The sequence below is a fragment of the Mustela nivalis genome (assembly GCF_964662115.1).
Source record: "Mustela nivalis genome assembly, contig: HAP1_SCAFFOLD_2905, whole genome shotgun sequence".
In the NCBI taxonomy this organism is placed as follows: Eukaryota; Metazoa; Chordata; class Mammalia; order Carnivora; family Mustelidae; genus Mustela; species Mustela nivalis.
The window spans coordinates 13,538-36,621 of NW_028133760.1; the positions used below are offsets into that span (position 1 = coordinate 13,538).

Here is a 23,084-nt window from a genome sequence, read left to right on the forward strand (position 1 = left end):
TGTACAGAACCACCAAAGAGCCCAAACTGCTAAAGCAATCTTGAAAAAGAACAACAAAACTGGAGGTATCATGCTCCCTGATTTCAAAATGTATTATAAAACTATAGCACTCAAAATAGTATGGTAGTGGCATAATAAGACACACAGATCAATGAAACAGAAAAAAGAGCCCCCAAATAAACCCATGTATATATGGTCAATTCATTTATGACAAAGGAGCCAAGAATATACAATGAGAAAAGGATAGTCTCTTCAATAAATGGTGTTGGGCAAGTTGGAAGGACAGATGCAAAAGAATGAAACTGGACCACTATCTTACATCTTACACAAAAATTAACTCAAAATGGCACAAAATTTAAATGTAGGACCTGAAACCATAAGACTCCTAGAGATTGGCAGTAAGTTCCTTGACATTAGTCTTGTCAATGATTTTTTGAACCTGACACCAAAAGCAAAGGCAACAAAAACAAAAATCAACACATGAGACTGCATCAAGCTCAAAGGCTTCTTTAAAGCAAAGGAAACCATCAAGAGAATGAAAAGGCAACCTACTGAAAAGAAGAAATTACTTGTAAATCTTGTAACTGATAATGGCTTAATATCCTAAATAAAGAACTCCTACAACTCAAGAGCAAAAGACCAAAGAATTCGATTTAAAAACGGGCAAAATATCTAAACAGACATTTTCCCAAAGACATACAGATGGCCAATAGGTACATGAAAAGATGTTCAACATCATGGATCATTAGAGAAAGCAAATCAAAACCACCATGAAATATCATCTCATACCTGTTAGAATGACTATTATTAAAAAAATATACCAACCAAAAACAAGTGTTGCCAAGGATGTTGAGAAAAGGGAACACTTGTGTACCATTGGTAAGAATGTAAATTGGTGCAACCACTGTGGAAAATAGTATGGGAAGTTCTTCAAAAAATTAAAAACAGAACTACTGTATGATCCAATAGTTCCACTTCTGTGTATTTGATCAAAGAAAACAAAAACACTAACTCAAAAAGATACATGTACAGCCATGTTCATTGCAGCGTGACTAACAACAGTCAGGATAAGGACACAACCTAAGTGATCACTGATGGATGAATGGATAAGGAAAATGTGGTGTATCATACAACAGAATATTATTAAGCCATACAGAGTATGAAATCTTGCTATCTGTGACAACATGAATGGACCTTGAGGACATTACGTTAAGTGAAATAAGTCAGAAAGAGAAAGACAAATACTGTATGATTTCACTTATATGTGGAATTAAAAAAAAAACAAACTAAACTCATAGAGAGAGAGGGGGAGAATATGTGGTTGCCACAGGCACAGGGTGGGGTGTGAGTGAAATCACTGAAGGGAGTCACGGGGTACAAAGTTACACTTGTAAAATAAATAAATAATGAAATGTAATGTACAGCATGGTGCTATAGTTAGTGTTCATAGCAGCAATGTCCACAATAGCTAAACTGTGGAAACAGCCAAGATGCCCTTCAACAGACAGAGGAATAAAGAAGATGTGGTCCATATACACAGTGGAATATTACTCAGCCATCAGAAAGGATGAATACCCAACTTTTGTATCAACATGGATGGGACTGGAGGAGATTGATAAAGAGAGTAAGTCCAACAGATAGAGTCAATTATCATATGGTTTCACTTATTTGTGGAACACAAGGAATAGCATGGAGGACATTAAGAGAACTGAAAAATGAAGGGGGAGAAATTGGAGTGGAAGATAAACCACGAGAGACTATGGACTCTAGGAAACAAACTGAGGGTTTTAGAAGGGAGCGGGGTGAGAGGATGGGTGAACTTGTAATGGGTATTAAGGAGGGCATGGATTGCATGGGGCACTGGGTGTCATACCCAAACAATGAGTCGTGGAACAGCACATCAAAAACTAATGATGTACTGTATGGGGACTAACATAACACAATAAAAAAAATTATTTTTTAAATTTCTTTTCAGTGTTCCAGAATTCATTGTTTATGTACCACATCCAGGGCTCCATGCAAGTAAGTGCCCTCCATAATAGCTACCACCACGCTCACCCAACCTCCCAACTCCTTCCCTTCCAAAACTCAGTTAGTTCTTCAGAGTCCACAGTCTCTCACAGTTCATCTCCCCCTCTAATTTCCCCCAACTTTTCTCCTCTCCATCTCCCCAAGTCCTCTGTGTTATTCTTTATGCTCCACAAATAAGCAAAACCATAAGATAATTGACTCTCTCTGCTTCACTTATTTCACTCAGCATAATCTCTTCCAGTCCCATCCATGTTGCTACAAAAGTTGGGTATTCATCCTTTCTGATGGAGGCATAATACTCCCTAGTGTATATGGACCACATCTTCCTTATCCATTTATCCACTGAAGGGCATCTTGGTTCTTTCCACAGTTTGGTGACTGTGGCCATTGATGCTATGAACATTGGGGTACAGATGGCTCTTCTTCTCACTACATCTGTATCTTTGGGGTAAATACCCAGAAGTGCAATTGCGAGGTCAAGGGAAGCTCTATTTTTACTTTCTTAAGGAACCTCCACACTGTTTTCCAAAGTGGCTGCACCAACTTGCATTCCCACCAACAGTTTAAGAGGATTCCCCTTTCCTCACATCCTCTCCAACACGTGTTGTTTACTGTCTTGTTAATTTTGGCCATTCTAACTGGTGTAAGGTGGTATCTCAATGTGGTTTTGATTTGAATCTCTCTGATGGCTAGTGATGATGAATATTCTTTCATGTGTCTGTTAGCAATTTGCATGTCTTCATTGGAGTAGTGTCTGTCCATGTCTTTTGCCCATTTTTTTGACGTGATTATCTGTTTTGTGTGTGTTGAGTTTGAGGAGTTCTTTATAGATTTTAGATATCAGTCCTTTGTCTATACTGTCATTTGCGAACTTCTTCTCCCATTCTGTGGGTTGCCTCTTTGTTTTGTTGACTGCTTCCTTTGCTGTGCAGAAGCTTTTGATCTTGATGAAGTAATAAAAAATTTTTTTACTTAAGAAAGTAAAATCTTAAAATTCTAATTGCAAGAAAAAATTAACTATGTATGGTGACAGGTATTAACTATATACAAATCATGATATTGTATTGCCTGAAACTAAAGTAACATAATGTTATATGTCAATTATATCTCAAAAACTTTACCTGAAAAGTTGAATTCCTTAATTGTCTTGTAAGGTCTTCTATGTGATGCTCAAAAGTATTAGCACGTTCTTTTTCCACATCCAACTGCTCTGACTGCTTATCATATTCTAATAAAAGATTCTTCAAAAAAAGACAAAAGGATTTAACTTCAGGCAATTATTATACATTCAACCAGTCAGACTATGTTATCAAGGCATCTTGAAAGAACATTTATGAGTCTATTGAGTTCACGAGTCCATGAGAACATTTATGAATAAAGCTTAAAATATTTAAATTCAACATTTGGTTGAGTAGCTAACTGTCATTATATAATTAGTATAATTCAGATGACTTTTAGTATGGGGGAACTATTAAAGGGCAAAAGGATTTTACATTTATACAATATAGTATCTGCAAGTTAAATATTCTAGTCATCAACAAAAATAAACTTCTGAAACATGAGCAACATTTAGAGAAGGAGGAGAGAAAGTTTAACCTGGTTGCCTTCTACCTAAAGAATTCTGATGAGGGAAATGTTTCAGGCCCAGCCTAATAAAAGGCAGAAGTGCTAATGGAAGAACATGGGAAGATATTTTATAAAAACAGTCTCTTAAACTCTGTGACAAAATGTTTAACATTTTCTGAACTCTAAAACCAACAGAATTTTCTTTAATATTTCTGGTTTGCCCCTACTCAAGAACAAAGTGCCCAGACTGGCCTTTTCATGACATACTAGCAAATCAGGTTATCCTCCAAAATATGTACATGAGATTCACTGTTTCCAGACTGTAAGTGGGATTTTTTTTTCCTTCCTCTCTTTTCTCCCTTACAAATCCCGTTTTCACTTTTGTTCCTGAAGAACTACTGACTTGTTCTTCACATAAATGAATTTGTGTGCAGAATAACAAAATCTTTCTGAGTTTTCTTTGAAAGTTTATTTTGGGAAGCCTAAAAAGTGGCCTTCATCCAAACCAGGACCTCTTGAGTCCTTTGCTCCCCCTCCCAGTCTCCTCTGAGGTCTCGTGCGGATAATTATATGCTCTTTCTGGTTCCTGCTTGCCAAATCTGATTCTTTTTTTATTTTTAAAGATTTTATTTATTTATTTGACAGACAGAGATCAAAAGTAGGCAGAGAGGCAGGCAGGGAGAGGAGGAAGCAGGCTCTCCGCGGCAGAGAGCCTGATGTGGGGCTCGATCCCAGAACCCTGGGATCATAACCCAAGCCGAAGGCAGAGGCTTTAACCCACTGAGCCACCCAGGCGCCCCGCCAAATCTGATTCTTGGACAAATCTAATTTTGTTTCTAATTCTGATTTATATATAATCAACTGTTCTCCACACTGGTAGCTGAGTGTTAGAATCTGGGTTTCAATTTTATGGTCTACTCATCTTGTGACAAAGGCAGGAATTGGGAATCTAGTATCTGGCTTAAAAATTTGTTTGTCCATGTTTATTTGTCTGAGGATTCTGTTACATCCTGGCATACTGAGAAATCATTTGTGTTCTTTTCCACAGAGAGAAGATTCCATGCTTGTTTTGTATTTGTGCAGATTCCTTTAACTCTATAGATCAGAGCTCTTTATGCTCTTACATTCTAGCTGGTCGTCTTTGTTTTTACTTGCTATGGTTCTAACAGTTGTCAAGGGCTGCAAAAATTGAATACCAAAGCAGTCTCTAGTAAATAATGGCTCTCTACAGGAAATTCTGACTATAATCAGCAAAAAGTAATTACGAATTATCATCCCTTCAGAACTGTTGCATGTTAGATCTTTAAAAAAACTAATAAAGATGATTATTGTAAGCGGTATGAACACTGAAAAAAGAAATTGGCCAAATTTGTAAGTAATCCACAAATTTACTCAGCATCCTAATATTGATGCTCCCTAAGGAGCCTAACGGAGCTCAGTTACAAGTCTGTTTTTAATAAAAAGTGATTATCATTCTTTTTTTAAAATTTCATTTTTTTTACATATTCTTTTTTTAAATTTTTTATTTTTTATAAACATATATTTTTATCCCCAGGGGTACAGGTCTGTGAATTGCCAGGTTTACACACTTCACAGTACTCACCAAAGCACATACCCTCCCCAATGTCCATAACCCCACCCCCCTTCTCCCAACCCCCCTCCCCCCAGCAACCCTCAGTTTGTTTTGTGAGATTAAGAGTCACTTATGGTTTGTCTCCCTCCCAATCCCATCTTGTTTCATTGATTCTTCTCCTACCCACTTAAGCCCCCATGTTGCATTACCACTTCCTCATATCAGGGAGATCATATGATAGTTGTCTTTCTCTGCTTGACTTATTTCGCTAAGCATGATACGCTCTAGTTCCATCCATGTTGTTGCAAATGGCAAGATTTCATTTCTTTTGATGGCTGCATAGTATTCCATTGTGTATATATACCACATCTTCTTGATCCATTCATCTGTTGATGGACATCTAGGTTCTTTCCATAGTTTGGCTATTGTGGACATTGCTGCTATAAACATGCGGGTGCACGTGCCCCTTTGGATCACCATGTTTGTATCTTTAGGGTAAATACCCAGTAGTGCAAAAATTTCATTTTTTATTTAAATACTAGTTAATACATATGGTAAAATCAGTTTCAGGTGTAGAATTTGGTGATTCATTACTTATATATAATACATAGTGCTCATCACAACTGCCTTCCTTAATACTTACTAATCATTCATTTAGCCTGTCCCCCACCCACCCTCAGTTTTTTCTCTACATTTAAGAGTCTCTTATGGTTTGCATTCCTGTCTTTTCCCTTTCCCCTCTGTTCATCTGTTTTGTTTCTTAAATTTGACATATGAGTGACATCATAAGGTATTTGCGTTTTTCTGACTTATGGTGCTTAGCACAATAAACTAGCTCCACCCACATCGTTGCAAATGGCAAGACTTCATTCTTTCTGATGGGTGAGTAACATTCTATCGTATATATACGCCACATCGTTTTTATCCATTCATCTGTCAATGGACATCTGGGCTCTTTCATAGTTTGGCTATTGTTGATAATGCTGCTATAAATATCAGGGTGCTTGCACCCCTTTGAATCACTAATTTTGTAGTCTTTGGGTTAATACCTAGTAGTGCAATTGCTGGGTATTATGGTAGTTCTATTTTTAACTTTTCGAGGAACCTCCATACTGTTTTCCAGAGTAGCTGCATCAGTTTGCATTCCACCAACAGTTTAAGAGGTTGCCCTTTCTCCACATCCTCACCAACATCTGTTGATTTGTTAATTTTAGCTATTCTGACAAGAGTGAGGTGGCATCTCATTGTGGTTTTGATTTGTATTTCCCTGAGGATGACTGATGTTAAGCAACTTTTTAGAACATATCTGCTAGGAATGCCTGGGTGGCTCACTCTGCCTTCGGCTCAGGTCATGATACTAGGGTCCTGCTCAGTGGGGAGCCTGCCGCTCCCCCTGCTTGTGCTCTTGGGCACTCTCTCTGACAAATAAATAAAGATCTTTAAAAAAAAAAAAGTATCTGCTAGTCATCTGGATGTCTTCTTTGGAAAAATGTTTGCCCATTTCTTAACTGGATTATTTATTTATTTTTTTTAATTTGATTAGATCTTTACAGATTTTGGATACTAACCCTTTACCAGGTATGTCATTTGCAAATACCTTCTCCCATTCCATAGGCTGCCTTTTAGTTTTGTTGCTTCCTTTTCTGCATTGAAGCTTTTTGTCTTGATGAAATCCCAATAGTTCATTCTTGCTTTTGTTTCCCTTGCTCCCAACAAGATGTCTAGTAAGAAGCTGAGATGGCTGAGGTCAAAGAGGTTGCTGCCTTTGTTCTCCTCTAGGATTTTGATGGTTTCCTGTCTCACATTTAAGTTTTCCATTCATTTTGAACTTATTTTTGTGTATAGTGTAAGAAAGTGGTCCAGTTTTATTCTTTTGTAAGTTGTTGTCCAGGTTTCCCAAAATCATTTGTTGAAGAGACTTTTTCCATTGAGTACTCATTTCAGCTTTCTCAAAGATTAGTTGACCAGCTAGTTGTGGGTCTGTTTCTGGGTTTTCTATTCTTCTCCATTGATCCATGTGTCTGTTTTTGTGCCAGTAGCACGCTGTCTCGATGACTACAGTTTGTTATATAGCTTGAAGTCCAGATGTGATGTTTCCAGCTTTGTTTTGCTTTTAATGATCATCATCCTTAAACATATCAGCATTGCTGATTTAATCTTAAATCTTGATGTTTATCACAAATGGAACTCATTTTTACTCAATTTACACAAAGACTGAGAAAATTTAGAGTTTTAGCTTCACACCAAAATTAGGAGGAAAGTATAGAGATTTCCCATTACCCCTCCACCCCAAATGCAGAGCCTCTGACATTAGCAATAAGCCTCACCATGGTGGTCTACTTATTGTAACCGGTGACCTTTCAAGGACATGTCATCCTCCAATATCCAGAGTTTACATTAGGGTTCACTTTTGGTGTTATATATTCTCTAGGTTTGGACAAATTTAAAAAATGACATACATCCACCATTACAGATTATCATAGAGACAGTGCCATAAGCTAAAAATTCATAGAGAATTTTTCCACCCATTTCCATTTCTCCTTTTTCCATTCCCCGCCCCCTACCTATTTATCCATTTCTCCCACATACCCCTGGGTACCACTGATTTTTTTTCAACCGTCTTTTGCCTTTTCCAGAATGTCATATATTTGGTATCATACATTATTATAGACTTTTCAGATTGGCTTCTTTTGCTTAGAAACATGTAAGTTTCCTCCACACCTTTTCATGGCTTGATAGCTCATTTCTTTTTAGTGCTGAATAATACTCCACTGTTTGAATGTACCACAGCTTATCTAGTCACCTACTGAAGACTACTTTGGTTTTCCCCAAATTTTGGCAATTATAAATATAACTGCTATAAACACCTATGTATAGATTTTTGTGTGGATATAAGTTTTCAACTGCATTGGGTAAATATCAATGGTTACTACTAGATTGTATGGTAAGAAGAGTAGGTTTAGTTTTGTAAGAAACTGCAAAACTCCCCAAATGACTGTACTTACTCCTTTGCATCACCACCAGAGTTCCCAAATGAGAGTTCCTATTGCTCCAAGTCCTTGTCAGCATTTGATGGTGTTGATGTTTAAGATTTTGGTCATTCTAATAGGTGTGATATGAGATTATAGGTTATCTCATTGTTTTCATTTGTATTCATATGCTCATTTGCCATCTCTTTATCATCTTTAGTGTGGTATCCGTGAAGTTTTTGGTCCATTTAAAAAATCAGGTTTCTGTTTTCTTACTGTTGAGTTTCAGTAGTTCTTTGTGTATTTTGGGGTAACAGTCCTTCACCATATATATGTCCTTTGCAAGTATTTTCTCCCAGTCTATGCCTTCTCATTCTATTATCTTTCACAGAACAGAAATTTGTAATTTAAATGAAGTATATACAGCTTATCAATTCTTTCATGGATCATGCCTTTGGTGTTCTATCTAAAAAGTCACTGCCATACCCACATTTCTAGGTTTCATTCTTCTATCTTCTAGGCATATCACAGTTTTATGTTTTTACATTTAGGTTTGTGTTCACTTTGAGTTAATTTTTGTGAAGGACATAAGGTCTGTATCTAGATTCCATTTGTTCTGAATGTGCATGTCCAGTTGTTCCAGCACCATTTGTTGAAAAGATTATCTTTGCTCCACTGTCAAAGAACAGTTGACTATATTTATGTGGGTCTATTTCTGGGTTCTCTATTCTGTTCCACTGATCTATTTATTTATTCTTTCACCAAAGCCACTGTCTTGATCGCTGTAGTGTTATTCTAAGTCTTGAGGTCAGATTAATCCTCCTGTTTTGTTCTTCTTCAATATTGTGTTGCCTTTTCTGAGTCTGACCTGTATCATTTTCCAAAGAACTTTTTACGTTTGTTGAAAGGCATGTCTTTCTTCTCCTATGAGTATTCTCATAATGCAGTTACACTTTCAGTTCTTGTCCCACAGTTCTTTGATAGTCTGTTCTTTTTTCAGTCTTTTGAAATATATATTTTAAACAAAAAATTTGGCATACCTGGTCTACCCATGCAGGAAATTAATAAAATACGTTATGGGATTCCTAAAATTGAAAGAAGCAAGCTACTAATGGCTCATAAAAGACAAATAAGCCTATATTTAAACTTCAAATAAGTGTTTTAAAAAATGAATTTGTTAGATACCTTTATATATTAAGGATATTAATCTCTTGTCATATTTTCATGTTAATTTTATATTTTATTATAGTGCAGTCTATCTTTTTCTTTGTAACTTCTTTAATTGCTTTAAGTTTTTAAGAAAGAATATGTATTTCATATCCAGCACTCAAATGATTTAAGTGTCTTATACTAGGTTTTTAAAAATCCCTTCCACATTTGACAAAATTCTTTAAATCCATCTAGGATTTATTCTGGTGTGTGGGAGTGAAGTAAAAATCTGACTCAATTATTCTAAAGTAGTTATTTAATTCCTTCTTTGTTGGCTTCTATGTTTTCAAATTTCACTGGAATAGTATGTAGCAAAGTTTAGTATACCAACTAAGTTTGGTATTAGAACAGATCTGGAACCACACCGCCTGAATCCAATCCTGGCTTTACTATGTTACTTGCTCTGTGATTTGAGTCTCTTAATCTCTTTCTGCCTTGGATTTCTCACTTGTAACCTGGCAACGTTAGTAACATATTTCTTGGGGTTCTTTCCAGAATTAAGTGTGATAAAGAAAAGTAAAGTGCTTAGAAGGGAGCCTGGCCTAGAAGCATTTGTTGTCAGATAGAAGTCTCTGTATCTTCTGTTAATGTCCTATTTTTATATCAGACCTGTATCACTTTATTATGGTTTCCTAATAAAATTTTAGCATCTGCTAAATCAAGATGTCCATTTTCCTTTTTCATTTTAAAAAGTATTAACTGGGGCGCCTGGGTGGCTCAGTGGGTTAAGCCGCTGCCTTCGGCTCAGGTCATGATCTCAGAGTCCTGGGATCGAGTCCCGCATCGGGCTCTCTGCTCAGCAGAGAGCCTGCTTTCCTCTCTCCCTCTCTGCCTGCCTCTCCATCTACTTGTGATTTCTCTCTGTCAAATAAATAAATAAAATCTTTAAAAAAAAAAATAAATAAAAAGTATTAACTACTCTTATAAGCGTATTTTCCATTTGAAATCTTGAATTATCAAGATTGCCCGATCAAAAAAAATCCTAGATTTTTAGTGAAATTGTTTTGGAGCATATAAACCAACCTGAAAACTAGTATTTCAAATAATAATAGTTGCCATATATTTGTTTTGCAGTTTTCTTCATGAAGGCCAAGTTTTCTCATTAACGTTCTTCCAAAATTTTATTTTTTGGCTACTATGGAATTTTCTTTGTTCAATTAGTCCCACTTATCCTTTTATCCTTACCACCCTCTTTTATTGTTCTACACAGTAAGTTTCTTAAATTTTGGTCTACTTGTCTATTATTGCCACTGAAATTTAAGTCCTAAGTGGGAGGGAAATTACTGTATTTGGTTGGCTGCATCTCCCTAGAACTCAGTATTTGGCCTGACTGTACAAATATTTGCTGAATAGATACATAAAAGAACGCAATGGTTTTTATTTTACATTTAATGATGTCATTACAGTCTCATTTTATATTTTTATAATAGATTCTCATGTTAGGTTGACAAGCATTATTACCTCCAAATAATTCATTCATTTTCCTTTTAAACCTGTTATTTGAGCTTTCAATTTATTCACTTGGCCAGAATATAAAATAATAACAGTAATAATAGCCATCTTTTTTGTTACTTATTTTATTAGGAAATCCCAAAACAGAATTTTAGTTTTAAAAAATAATAGCTTGAAAGAACTTTAAAGCTTAGACACTTAAAATCTTGATACTAGGATGCTACCACATTACACAAAAACAACAGGAAAAAAAGGATTCACTGAAAAGTACAAGGTGACTGTGTTATGGACAAGAGTTTTACATTTCTAATAATATTCCTTAATTTAGAAGTTACAAACATAACTTGCTATTAAAATAACTACTTTTACCTTATAGCTTTCTGCTCCTTGAATGAGATCTCTCATGGAAGTAGACAACTGATCCTTTTCTGATCGAACAGATTCTAGCTCTTCCCGTAGAGTCTGAGCCTATTTTAAATATATGGTAAGTTTTTTACGGAGAGAAAAATTAAATTTTCTAACATGTAAGATTCTTGAATCTTGCATTTTTAAGTCCCCTTACCTCTTTTTTGCTAGAATCTAGTTCTTTCTTTGCCTTCACAGCAACCAGTTTTATCTTATTTATTTTTTCCTCCTTCTCTTTGGATTCTTTTTCCAGATATCCTAAAAACACAAAATGAAAGAATTATACATGAACTCTAACGGGAAAAAAATCCAAATTATTTACTTACTTTGGCCTTAGAAATTAACCTTTAATCAGGAACATAAAATCTGTAATCTGGAATTAAAAGTACTGAAATAAGTAGCAAAAATATTAATATTTTTAAAGTGAAAGCTTATTCATTACCTAAGCAAGGCAAACAATGTAAAAAATGTTCATTTCCTGCATATTTAGCAATCTACATGACATCTCCATTTGGGGTGTTATTTAAACATGTCTCAAACTGAGCTCCTAATCTCATCTAACTCTACTTGCTCCAATCATCCACCACAAGAAAAATAGGATTCATCATAAAATCTTCAACTTCCTCCTCTCCCTCTCCCCCACCAGACTAACTGGGCACTAAACTGAAGCATTATGGTCACATTACTTAACACTTAAAAGTATCTGTTTCTTCATTTCTAAAGGGGAATAAAATAGCTACCCCATAATGTTAGTTTGATGAAGATGCATTAGGAGAAAGTCCCAACTGCTCTGCACACGTTCTACTGCTTTTGTGATGGGACTCCTCTCCCTCAGGAATTTCTTGGTATGCTCCCTGATGTTATATATGTTAACATACATGCGCCTGTTCCCTCTTGCCTCTTCTCTTGTCAAATATCTCATTCTTCAAGACACAATGAAAGTATAGCCTATTTTGTGATGTTTTTCCTAACTCAAGACAGACAGTTAATCCTGCCTTCCTGTAGTGCCAGCACTGTATCTTGTCCACACCTCAAACTACTGCAATGACAGCCCCTTCTGGCATTGAACTCTCTGAAGACATGGTCTGCATCTTAGTCACTCTGCTATTACCATAGCCTGGCCTTCAAACAAAATTTGCTAAATCAATGAAAAGTCCCAAGACAATCATAGAACCATTTATAAAGGGAATCACATCAGTCCTTTGGATTACATAGGAAATTACATAGGATTACATAGGATATGATTTTGGAAGGGAAGGCAAGCAGATGGCAAAGAAGCAAGAATGGGGACATTAGAAAGAGACAGCTAGGGGCACCTGGGTGGCTCAGTGGGTTAAGCCTCTGCCTTCGGCTCAGGTCGTGATCTCAGGGTTCTGGGATCAAGCCCTGTATCGGGCTCTCTGCTCAGTGGGGAGCCTGTTCCCCCTCTCTCTCTGCCTGCCTCTCTGCCCACTTGTGATCTCTCTCTCAAATAAATAAAATCTTAAAAAAAAGAAAGAAAGAAAGAAAGAAAGAGACAGCTAGTTATTAAGATTTAACAACTCATTAACTGGTTACCACATTTCTCAATAGACTCTAACACTAGAAGAATGTGTGTAATTCACTGCAACGTCATAGGCAAAACCACACTTACCTATTTTCTCTTCCAGCTCTTTTACTAAAGAAGATTGATTATTTTCCACAGGTGATTTCTCTAAGGTATCCTAGATTTTATAGGAAAAACAAGAAAAAAAATCACTTCATTCCCCATGATGAACTATCATGTCATGCCTGAAAATATTCTCATTAAAGAAAATTCACATAAAAAGCAATTTGATGAAGTCTTTTTCTTACCTTGATAGACCAGGTAATACTGACTTTATCATGCATACAGTATTTACTATAAAAAAAAAAAACAGTAGTATCCAAGGCCAAGATGAACAACCTGACACATATAAAACACATAATGCAATAAGGAAAAGATTAAATGATTATAGTTCATCATACTTTCATAAATTTTTGGAGAAAAATCTAAAATTTTGGCTGAAGTTAAACACTGCAATAGCCCAGTTTCCTGCTCAACAGTGCTCTTTAAGAATTAAAGTATTATGTAGGGCGCCTGGGTGGCTCAGTGGGTTGAGCCTCTGACTTTGGCTTGGCTCATGATCTTGGGGTTCTGGCATTGAGTCCCGCATTGGGCTCTCTGTTCAGCAGGGAGCCTGCTTCTCACGCCTCCACCCCCAGTCTGCTTCTCTACCTACTTGTGATCTATCAAATAAATAAATAAAATCTTTAAAAAAAAAAGTATTATGTATGTCACACAAGAATGAAATTCTTTTCATGTTCTAGTTTTTGATGGTGACTGGATGGATGATTTTGACCAAGACATTTAAGCCCTTAATCATTTAATCTTATGTAAGATCAAGATTCTAAAGTGATCAAAATAAAAAGTGACCAATGTGGACAAAGGATATACAACATGAAAATATGTAATGTACTTTCAGAAAATTGTCACTTGAGCTTAACTGATGAAAATTTACTTCTAACTTCAAATAAAAATTCAATGTACATATTTTGTAGAATCTAGGAATAGAATTAAGAATTTATTTAAATTAATAAAATTGAAATAATAATACCTTTAATGACAACAACTCTGCTTTCACATCCTCTAATTCAGCTTCTTTTTGTTCTAGTGACAGCCTCAGATTTTCAAGTTCCTTTACAAAACATTGTTCTTTTACACCATGGGTTTCATCTTTGCTACATAATTTTTGAGAGGCTTCTTCAACTTGACTTAAAAGATTCTGATTTTCAAGTCTTGTTTTTTCATTAGCATTCTTCATTTCTAGAAGATCAGACTGCAAGACCTCCTTACGTGACAGTGTTTCTTCTAACTCTTTCCTTAAGAGAACTTTCTCTTGTTCATGGTCTCTTAGTAAAGACCGAAGTTCTTCATACTGAACCACGTTTTCTTCTTGAAGGCACTCAATCTTTTTCTCTAACTCTGCTACTCTTTTATCATATTGAAAAATCAAGTTGTGTTTTTCCTCATTTATTTTAGTTAAGGATTCACCTATAGCTTGCAGAACATTCGCGACATCTTGCTCTTTGTTTTCTTCAGAAATTTTGGACTCCATCTGCTTAAGAAAACCATACAACTGAGTTTTGACAGATAACTTCTGAACATGCTCATTTTCAAGCAGTGTACTTAAATTATCTCGTTCTGTAACAACTAACTGAAGTTTCTTTTCTAATTCAGAAAGGTGTTCCTTAAGCATAAAATCTTTTTGGGACAGGAAAGCCTCTAAATCCCTATTTAACTGATTCTTTTCTGAACTTAATCTTTCATTTTTCTCATAAAGAGACTTTAGTTCAGATGACAGTGCTTCTTTGTCTTCAGAAATAGTTTTTAATTGAATCTTAAGCTTCTCTAGGTTTTGGCTATTTTGATCCTTTTCTTTTAAAGTTTCTTCTAGTTCTCCTGTTAATTCATTTACCTTTTGTTCTAGTTCACTGTTGTACTGGCTAGTTTGCTCCACTTTTTCCCTAAGTTCTTTAATTAATTTTTCTTCCTCTTCATATTTTTTATGGAGATTATCCATCTCTTCATGAGAAGATTTTATTTTACTTGCAAAAATATTTTTTTCCTCAGTAAGAGAACTTATCTTTGCTTCAAATTCTTGTAACATGTTATCTTTCTGACTGAGACTAACTAAACATACTTCATTCTTTTCTTGAAGACTTTTTATGGTACTTTCAAGTTCTGGTACTAATTCTTGTTGGGATAACTTTTCATTTTCTCTCTGGAGACGATTCACAGTTTCAAGAAGAGCATCTTTTTCATTAAAAGCAGTTCTGAGCTTCTGCTGAAGTTCATTAACATCAGATGCTTGTTGTTGCTTCATTGATTCAAACTCTTGACTTATTTTCCCGGCGGATTCCCCCAGTTCTGTTTGTAAGATTTCCATAATCTCTCGCAAACTCTCATAATTTAAAATTGCTTCTTGCTTTTCCTGCTGTAGGTTTTCACACTGCTCCTTAAGACCCTGTATTTCAAACATTAATGTTAATTTTTCTTTTTCTGAGCCTGACAAAAATGTCTCATTTAGTTCTGATATTTCTTTTTGATGCTGTTCCTTAAGACTCTGTACTTCTTTGTTATGTTGTTCTATAGTACAGCAAAATTGTTTATTTGAATCTTCTAGCTCAGACTTTAATTTTTCAATTACACAGCTCTGTTCTTCTTTAGCTAGCAACAATTCATTAATTTTAAATTCCAAGTCTTCCCGTTCATGAAAAAACTCATCCTTTATATGTTGTGCATCAATTTCAAGTTTTAATTTGAGATTATTCATATAAGTTACCTCATCTTTTAAGATACTATGTTGAGACTCCAGTTCCTTTAAAGTATTTTCTAAACGTTTGACTTTTTCGTTTACTACTTGTTCTACAAAAGCATCCTCTTGTAAGACCAAAGGACACATCTGATTTTCATGGTTTGCACTTGGCACATTCTCTAAGTTTTCTAATTCACATTCATATTTCTCTTGAATGTCCTTCTCAGTTGCCTCACATTGTCTGACTAAATTCTCCTTTAACTGGTTTAAATTATTTACTTCCGCTTCATGTTCTTTAGCAGATGCTTCAATTTGGCACATCAATTCTTTAACCTGCTCTTGATGTGTAACCTTCAGCTGCAAAAGCTCTTCTTGCAAACTATTAATATCTTTTTGGTAATGCTGCGAATTAGCCTCAATGACTTCTTGGAGATGAGTAATTTCTTTTTCCTTTTCATTTGTGGCAGCTCTTAATTGTTTTTGCAGACATAAAATTTGCTCCTCAAAGGCTGGCCTAATATTCTGAATCGCCTTTTGTAGTTTTTTAACATTATCTTCAGAGTCACCCTGAAATTTAAGTTGTTCATAAAGTTCTAACTGTTTTTTGGTTGCTTCTTCCAGTTCCTTTTGCAAGTTAGCTTTATCTTCACTATGGTTGGAATGTACTGCCACTAATTCATTTTTCAGATTTTCAATTTCTTTCACATAGTTTCTTTGCGATTCTTCAAACTCCTTATGTACATCTTCCATCTTAGTTATAGAATCCTATTATAAACACAAGCACACAACAATTATTTAAGACAAAAGAAACACCTGCTTTCAGGAAAAATATTAGCCACAGGCCAATTAAAAAAGGAAGTGAGCAAAAATGTACATAGAGAAATATGATACTGAGATTCCAAGAAGTCTGTGCAGGCTGTGACTACCTTAAGTATGACAATATACTGCATATCAACAGTACTGAATATGCTATCCAAAGTAATGACTAAAAAAACAAATAACACAAAGTAGTAACTAAGAAATAAGAAATCGGAGTTTAATTTCCTTAAAAAGTGATAATTATATAAGTTGCATTAAGTCAAGACTTTAATTAGTATCTCCTGAATAAAATAATAAGGAACTTCTGGAGAAAGTGAGCCCAGACCCAGTATCTTAGAACTGAATAGATAATGATATTTAGAGTATGTGTGAGAATCAATTTACTTAAGTACTTGTTTACTTAAGTACTTGTTACTTAAGTACTTGAAACAAATACTTAAGTATTTGTTTCACAAAATAAGTAATCTTTATTAATTTTTAATAAAGAATGACATTATAGCAATAAGGAAGATTAAGCAATGCAACAATGTTGGGTCCACTTCTAGGTAGCCAGGTGATCTTATTTTTTTTAGCTATCAATTTGTTTCCTTATAAATTATTAAGTCATCAGATCAGATGCTTGTTAAGGTCTTAGCTCTAAAATTCATGAGTATGTTAGTTAACAAATTAAAAAAACTAACCTCAAATGGTCACCTTACCTCAACTTCTTGCTTCATCTTAATATTTTCCTTTTTCAGACAAAGACACTGTTGCTCAGTCTCTGCTTTTTCCAGAAGAAGGGCATCCAGACGTTCAGTCAATGCCTGTTTTGGAACAGGATGATTTGTTTGCCTGAGGTTAAATATGGTGGATTGACCACATGCATAATTTTCTCTTCACTTTTTCCAAACCACACTAAAGTAAGGATAAAAGACTTAAAAAGGTCTACACAAAAGAACAAAGAGAAAAGGAGAAAAGAGGTGAGGGTATGGAAAATTTCACCATATTTTTTGAAAACTGAAAAGTGAAGGATGAACTGAATTAGAAGGAGGAAAAGTATAACTTACAGTACCTTTACAAGGAAACATATATAAGAAGCTGGCAAATACTCTAGAAAACTAAATGCTCGGAAACTGGAGGCCCCAGATACTGTTAAGGTAAGTATAATGTATGGGATTAAAAAATTGGGGATAGGTTGAAAATCTCAACAGGAAGTGGTTAGAATAATAGGCAAGAAATCACCCGTGTCCTGTCTTCCTCAGAGACAGGTTTGTTCTCTGCAGAAATTAAACAGGATCAGAAGTTAATGAAACAGAAACTAAATCAAGAGTCAGTTCTTTGAAAAAAAAAATGCTAATGAAACAATTAATAAGACTGACCAAGAGAAGACATAAGTCACAATCATAAAAATAAAAATAAAACATATCTACATATAAATCAGAGATACAATAGTTAGAATATTATGAACAATTATTTGGCAACAATAATAAAAAGTGAAGTGAAAGGAATAAAAGTTGGTGGAAAAATACAGCTTCAGTAACTCAAGGAAAAAATTAAAAAGCACAATTAATACTACAACTACTTAAAAATCAAACTAGTGGTTTAAAAGTTGTCTACCAAACAGAAGGAAGTTTTACAGGTGGATTCCATCAAATTTTCGAAGAACAGATTATCCAATTACATATGAACTTGTTCAGACAAAATAAGAAGGGATTTCCAAGTTATTCTATAAAATTTGCATAACTTGATACAAATATCCAAGGACTTTACAAACAGGAAAATCATAAGTCTAATTCACCATGAATCCAGATTAATTCTAAAGGTTAAAATCTAGATAAATGTTAAAATATGAAGTGTTAGTCCACTATCACCCTAGATCTGCTTGCCTCTGAACTTACATGAAATAAAGAAAAACTTTAATAAAAAAAAAACACGCAGAAAATTTAGAGTTTTCTATCAAGTTATAGCCATTATTCAGACAAGGGCAGATTAAAGCTATTTTAAAATATGGGCTGACAACATTTTCCATCCCTTCTTAGGATGCGATTGAAGGACATGCTCTACAAAGATGAGGTTAACCAAGAAAGTCAATGACATATCACCTAGCAAATAGGGGCCAATACAGGAAAGCAGTGTAGAAATTCACAGGATCACGGCACAAGGCCAGTTCCAGGAACACTGCGGCAGACACAGAGAATGACAAGAACAAATTAGTGCAGGACAGAAGGCTCTAGAAGGAGGTGGTCCAGGAAAAAAATGGGAAAGATTATCTGATCGCTTTGACCATTCTAAAGTAGGAGCTGCTATGAAAGATAGCTAAATTTTCATCTGCTGTAATGGCAAATTAATAACTAAATGGCTAAAGCGAATAAATCAAGGAATAGCATTACAACCATATTATTTAGAAACAGAAATAATACCCACAAGTTACTTAGTATCACAATAAGCTCTTTAGTTATTAGCATTACTTGTAAATACATGTGTATATTACTTTGGTTAAAACAATTTTAGTTTTAAAATTAGTTTTTCACACTACATAATGCATTGCAATATAAACTTCTGATTGCTAAATATCAGGGGAAGCCTAAATACATTTATTAAATTTAGGAGATACAGAGAGGCCATTAACTGAGAACAGCCAACATAGATTTGATTCCAGCAAAGAGATAGTAACAAAGATGACTGTACTAGAAATTCCATTCTCTTAACATGCAGTTTTCACCTTCTTGCCTTTGGAAGCAGCATGTAAGTTCACTTCAAATTTTGACATGGAAAATATGGATTATTATTCCTATTTTTAAAATAAACGTCAAGCATTCAGCTTTGAATAAAAATTTAGATGTATCCCAATGCACTAGAAGATCACTACCAGAAATAAGATGATTTCCAGAAATTTTAATTATAATTAAAACTTTTTTTAAAAGACACAAATTTTTAAGATTTACATGAAAAACAGAAAGTTCTGTATGCAGAGCCACATTTTTTCAGGGTACTTTTCCCAATGAAGAGATAAAACTTGGCAAGAAGTTTTCCAGAGGTGTAGAGAATACATTACATCACAGTATAGGATTTTTCTAAAACAGAAAAATTACAGATAGCAATGAAATAACTGATATATATCTCTTTCAATCACTCCCCGAAGTACTTCTCTCATTAGAATTACAAGCCAAAGGTTTTGTTCCCATGAATTTTAACTAAGTTACTTTCTGAAACTTGAATGGTGAGGGTAACATGCTTTAATATGAAATTAACTTGAAAAGTAAAGCTCGTTAATTTGGGCAAATTTTCTAATCTCCTCTTCAGTAGTTTTGACAGAAAGGGAGAATACACCAATTGGGGATAAGAAGAAAATACAGAGCAGATATTTAGATATTTTGGAATGCAAGTGTATAACAAGTATTTCAAGGGCTAAGAGTTAACTGATACTAAATTAGAAAGAAGCCTCCGTGGTTCTCTATTCAAATACAAAACCCCCCTTTTGGTGTGTATGTGTTAAATACACCAACAAACAAAATATGCCAGTAACATAATTACAATAAGTTATTTTTAAAAAGGATTTATTTATGTGAGAGAGAGAGATAGTGAGAGATAGTAGGTACAAAGTGGGGGGAGTGCAAACAGGGGAAGCACAGAGAGTTCTTGGAGAAGCTGGCTACCCACTGAGCAGGGAGCCCAATGCAGGACTTGATCCCAGGACCCTATGATCATGACCTGAGCCAAAGGTAGATGCTTAACGAACTGAGCCACCCAGGTGTCCCTATAATTAATTATTGAGAACTTATGTGACAGATGCAATTTTAAGTGCTAAGCATGTATTAACTCAAAATGCAACACCTCTATGAAAAGTAGGTATTATTATTTTCTCTAGTCTACAGGTGAAGGAGCTAAAAGGGAAGAAACTTAGCTATGGCCATATAGGTAGTACATGGCAGAGCAGAGACCCAAAGATCTGAATCAGGTTGTCTGGCTCTAGAGTCAACACTCTTAGGTAAATATCAAGTAGTTTTACTTTAGCTATCACTGATTAAGAAAATACAAAATGACCAAATAAGCAAAGAAAACTACTATGAATTCAGTAATACTTAAGTAAATCAGTACACTGTGAATCCAAATGGTATTTGTGCACACTGTGCAAGCTTTATATACTGTCTTAGCTAAATAAAGAACAAAGCAAGTGCATAATATGCATCGGGATTTAAAGCTTTCTTACAGTAACTCTCTGGGAGTCCTTCAGTTGTACACTGCTCACAGGCCCTTAGTAAAAGAATATGATTATTTATAAATGTATAATCAAAGAACAGGTATCAAGACTCAAATTATAAATATAAAAAAGGAAGATAATTACTGCAGAGCTTTGAGAAGTAAAAGAAACTGTAAAGAAGGTTAGGCCAAACTGGGGGTGAGGAGGCTGTCAGTCAGGATTAAGGGCATATAAATAAGGATAACCTTCTTTGACAGGGAGTACCAAAATAAAAATAGTACCCTATGATCTGGCAAGAGCACTCAAAACTTAACAGAGAAAAGAGAGCCTGGTTAAGGAGGTATCAAAAAAAGTCAAGTATGACATGAGGCATTTAGCATACAGCCATAGAAATGGAAAAAGCATACTGATAAATTGCAGCACTATCCTGAAAGAACGAGAAGTCACTGGTGGCTGACACATGTAGAGGATAAAGGAAACAGGAAAACTGAAGAGTCTCTAAAGTTAAAAGTCCTGAAGAACAGTGCTGCCACTGGTTGTCCAGGCAAGGGGATTTGGTCTGAATATGAATATGAAGATAAGAAAAATGGGTGAATATTTCTTTCCCCAAACAGCTATAAATGTCAGTAGTCACATCCAGGGATATAGGTCTATTATATGTAATAGATGATATGTATTTATCAACCTAAAAATCATCATCAAATTCCTGAGCATGGGTCTTCTGAGGGGGGGAGGGAAGAGCAGGGCTGTGATTAAGGCAAACTCCTAATTACAGAGTATGTGGGATAAAGACGAGAGGAACACACACTCATTTTAGAACAGAAAGGGACGAAGGGGTCATTTAACTCTTTTGACAGGCAACCAGAGGTAAAAAACTTAACCAAGGGCAGGGAGGGAGTAAAAAAACAGGGACAGAAAGCCAGACGGCTCTGGCAGACTGACAGCTTTAAAGGAAATCTGGTTTGTCATTAGACATTTCCTCTAACTAAATACATAAAGATTAAAGCGATATTTGCAACCGCTGCATTACCTTAATAATATCATCAGTTCCTCCAGCAACAGGCTTTGATTTCAATTCCTCAATTTCTTTCTCCAGTTCTAAATAGTTATTTAAAAAAAACAGTTCAGAAATGAAGAAATTATTATCTGAAGTGGTAAGTACATTCTTAAAAAATACTGTAAATCAGAATACATTTAAATGGCAGATTTTTTTTTTCTTTTTTAATTTTTTATAAACATAATATATTTTTATCCCCAGGGGTACAGGTCTGTGAATCACCAGGTTTACACACTTCACAGCACTCACCAAAGCACATACCCTCCCCAATGTCCATAATCCCACCCCCTTCTCCCAAACCCCCTCCCCGCAGCAACCCTCAGTTTGTTTTGTGAGATTAAGAGTCACTTATGGTTTGTCTCCCTCCCAATCCCATCTTGTTTCTAAATGGCAGGTATTTTGAGAAAGTATTAACTTTACCTAGTATGACATTTTACTTTCCTTTTTCTTACGAAAAACTCATGATTAATACACCCAACACCTTAATTCAGCAATTATTACATGGATTCTTATTTCATCCCAACCTATATTTACTTCTCCCTTTTCCTTTTTTCTTACCCATCCTGATACTTCTGAAGCAAATCCCAGACATATTATTTTAGTTGTAAATAACTTCTTACTGTATAATCTTAAAGCAACAACTAACCTCATGTTAAGCATAAATGCTAACCTATTTCATTAACTCATGTCTAGGTCTGGAGCCTAGAACACTTTTCTAAATCCATTACTCTCTTTAACACAAGCTGATCCAACCTCCCTAAACACAATTTGACCTTTTCCAGTAGAAAATAAATCTTGGCTTTAAGGCTGGGCAGTTAACATTTGTTAATCATTGGAAATTCATGGCCTCACCACACATATTAAAAAGGATACTAATATCTACATCCTTTTGGAATATAAGGGTGAATAGCAATCAATCAACTTCAGCAAATAAATATACTTCAACATTCCAGGAATGGAAATCTTTTATTACTTTACTTGAGGACTCTTTTTGCCTCTTTGGGCTCACAACCTTATGTCTCTAACATTTCAACTGATTGCTCTAGGGGAAAAAATGCTTTTTCAGATCAATATACAATCCAAACGAAGTAAAAAAAAAAAAAAAAAAGTGCTTAATTTTAACAATTTTTTTCAAGATCCTCTTCCCTGATTTTATTTTAATAATTCAAAGATAACTACAGTTTAGAGACATGAAATGGGAAAAAAAAATCACAGGCAAATGGTTAAAATGTTAAATAATATAGATTCATTATAATTATGATTTTATTGGATATACCGGTAAACAAAATAAGCTAATATACTATTAAAAACCCACTATTTTTAACCGTGTTTCAATGAGATCGTGGTGAAGATGAGTATTTTCAACTTAATACCTGTACATCTGGATTTAGCTTTCTGTATTATCATCATCTGTTTCTTGGCAAACTTGATAAGATCTTCCTTGGGCAATGTTTCCAGCTAAAAGGTGTAATGATGTTACCAGTTTGTTATAACTCATGTTTCTATT

The 23,084-nt window shown here is 34.9% G+C and overlaps 1 protein-coding gene across 1 annotated transcript in view; it reads right to left on the bottom strand.

Moving 5' to 3' along the window:
* Positions 1-23,031, bottom strand: part of GCC2 (GRIP and coiled-coil domain containing 2) — a 35,104-nt gene extending 12,073 nt beyond the window's left edge. Inside the window, exons 1-8 of the mRNA XM_082751332.1 lie at positions 22,951-23,031; positions 21,551-21,618; positions 17,039-17,143; positions 13,821-16,286; positions 12,839-12,908; positions 11,363-11,463; positions 11,170-11,268; positions 3,153-3,272 (exon numbers count right to left, since the gene is read on the bottom strand). Of these exons, the coding sequence (XP_082607458.1) occupies positions 3,153-3,272; positions 11,170-11,268; positions 11,363-11,463; positions 12,839-12,908; positions 13,821-16,286; positions 17,039-17,143; positions 21,551-21,618; positions 22,951-22,987 (3,066 nt within the window). The 5' untranslated portion in view covers positions 22,988-23,031. The remainder of the gene's footprint in view (positions 1-3,152; positions 3,273-11,169; positions 11,269-11,362; positions 11,464-12,838; positions 12,909-13,820; positions 16,287-17,038; positions 17,144-21,550; positions 21,619-22,950) is intronic.
* Between the last annotated feature and the right edge of the window lie 53 nt (positions 23,032-23,084).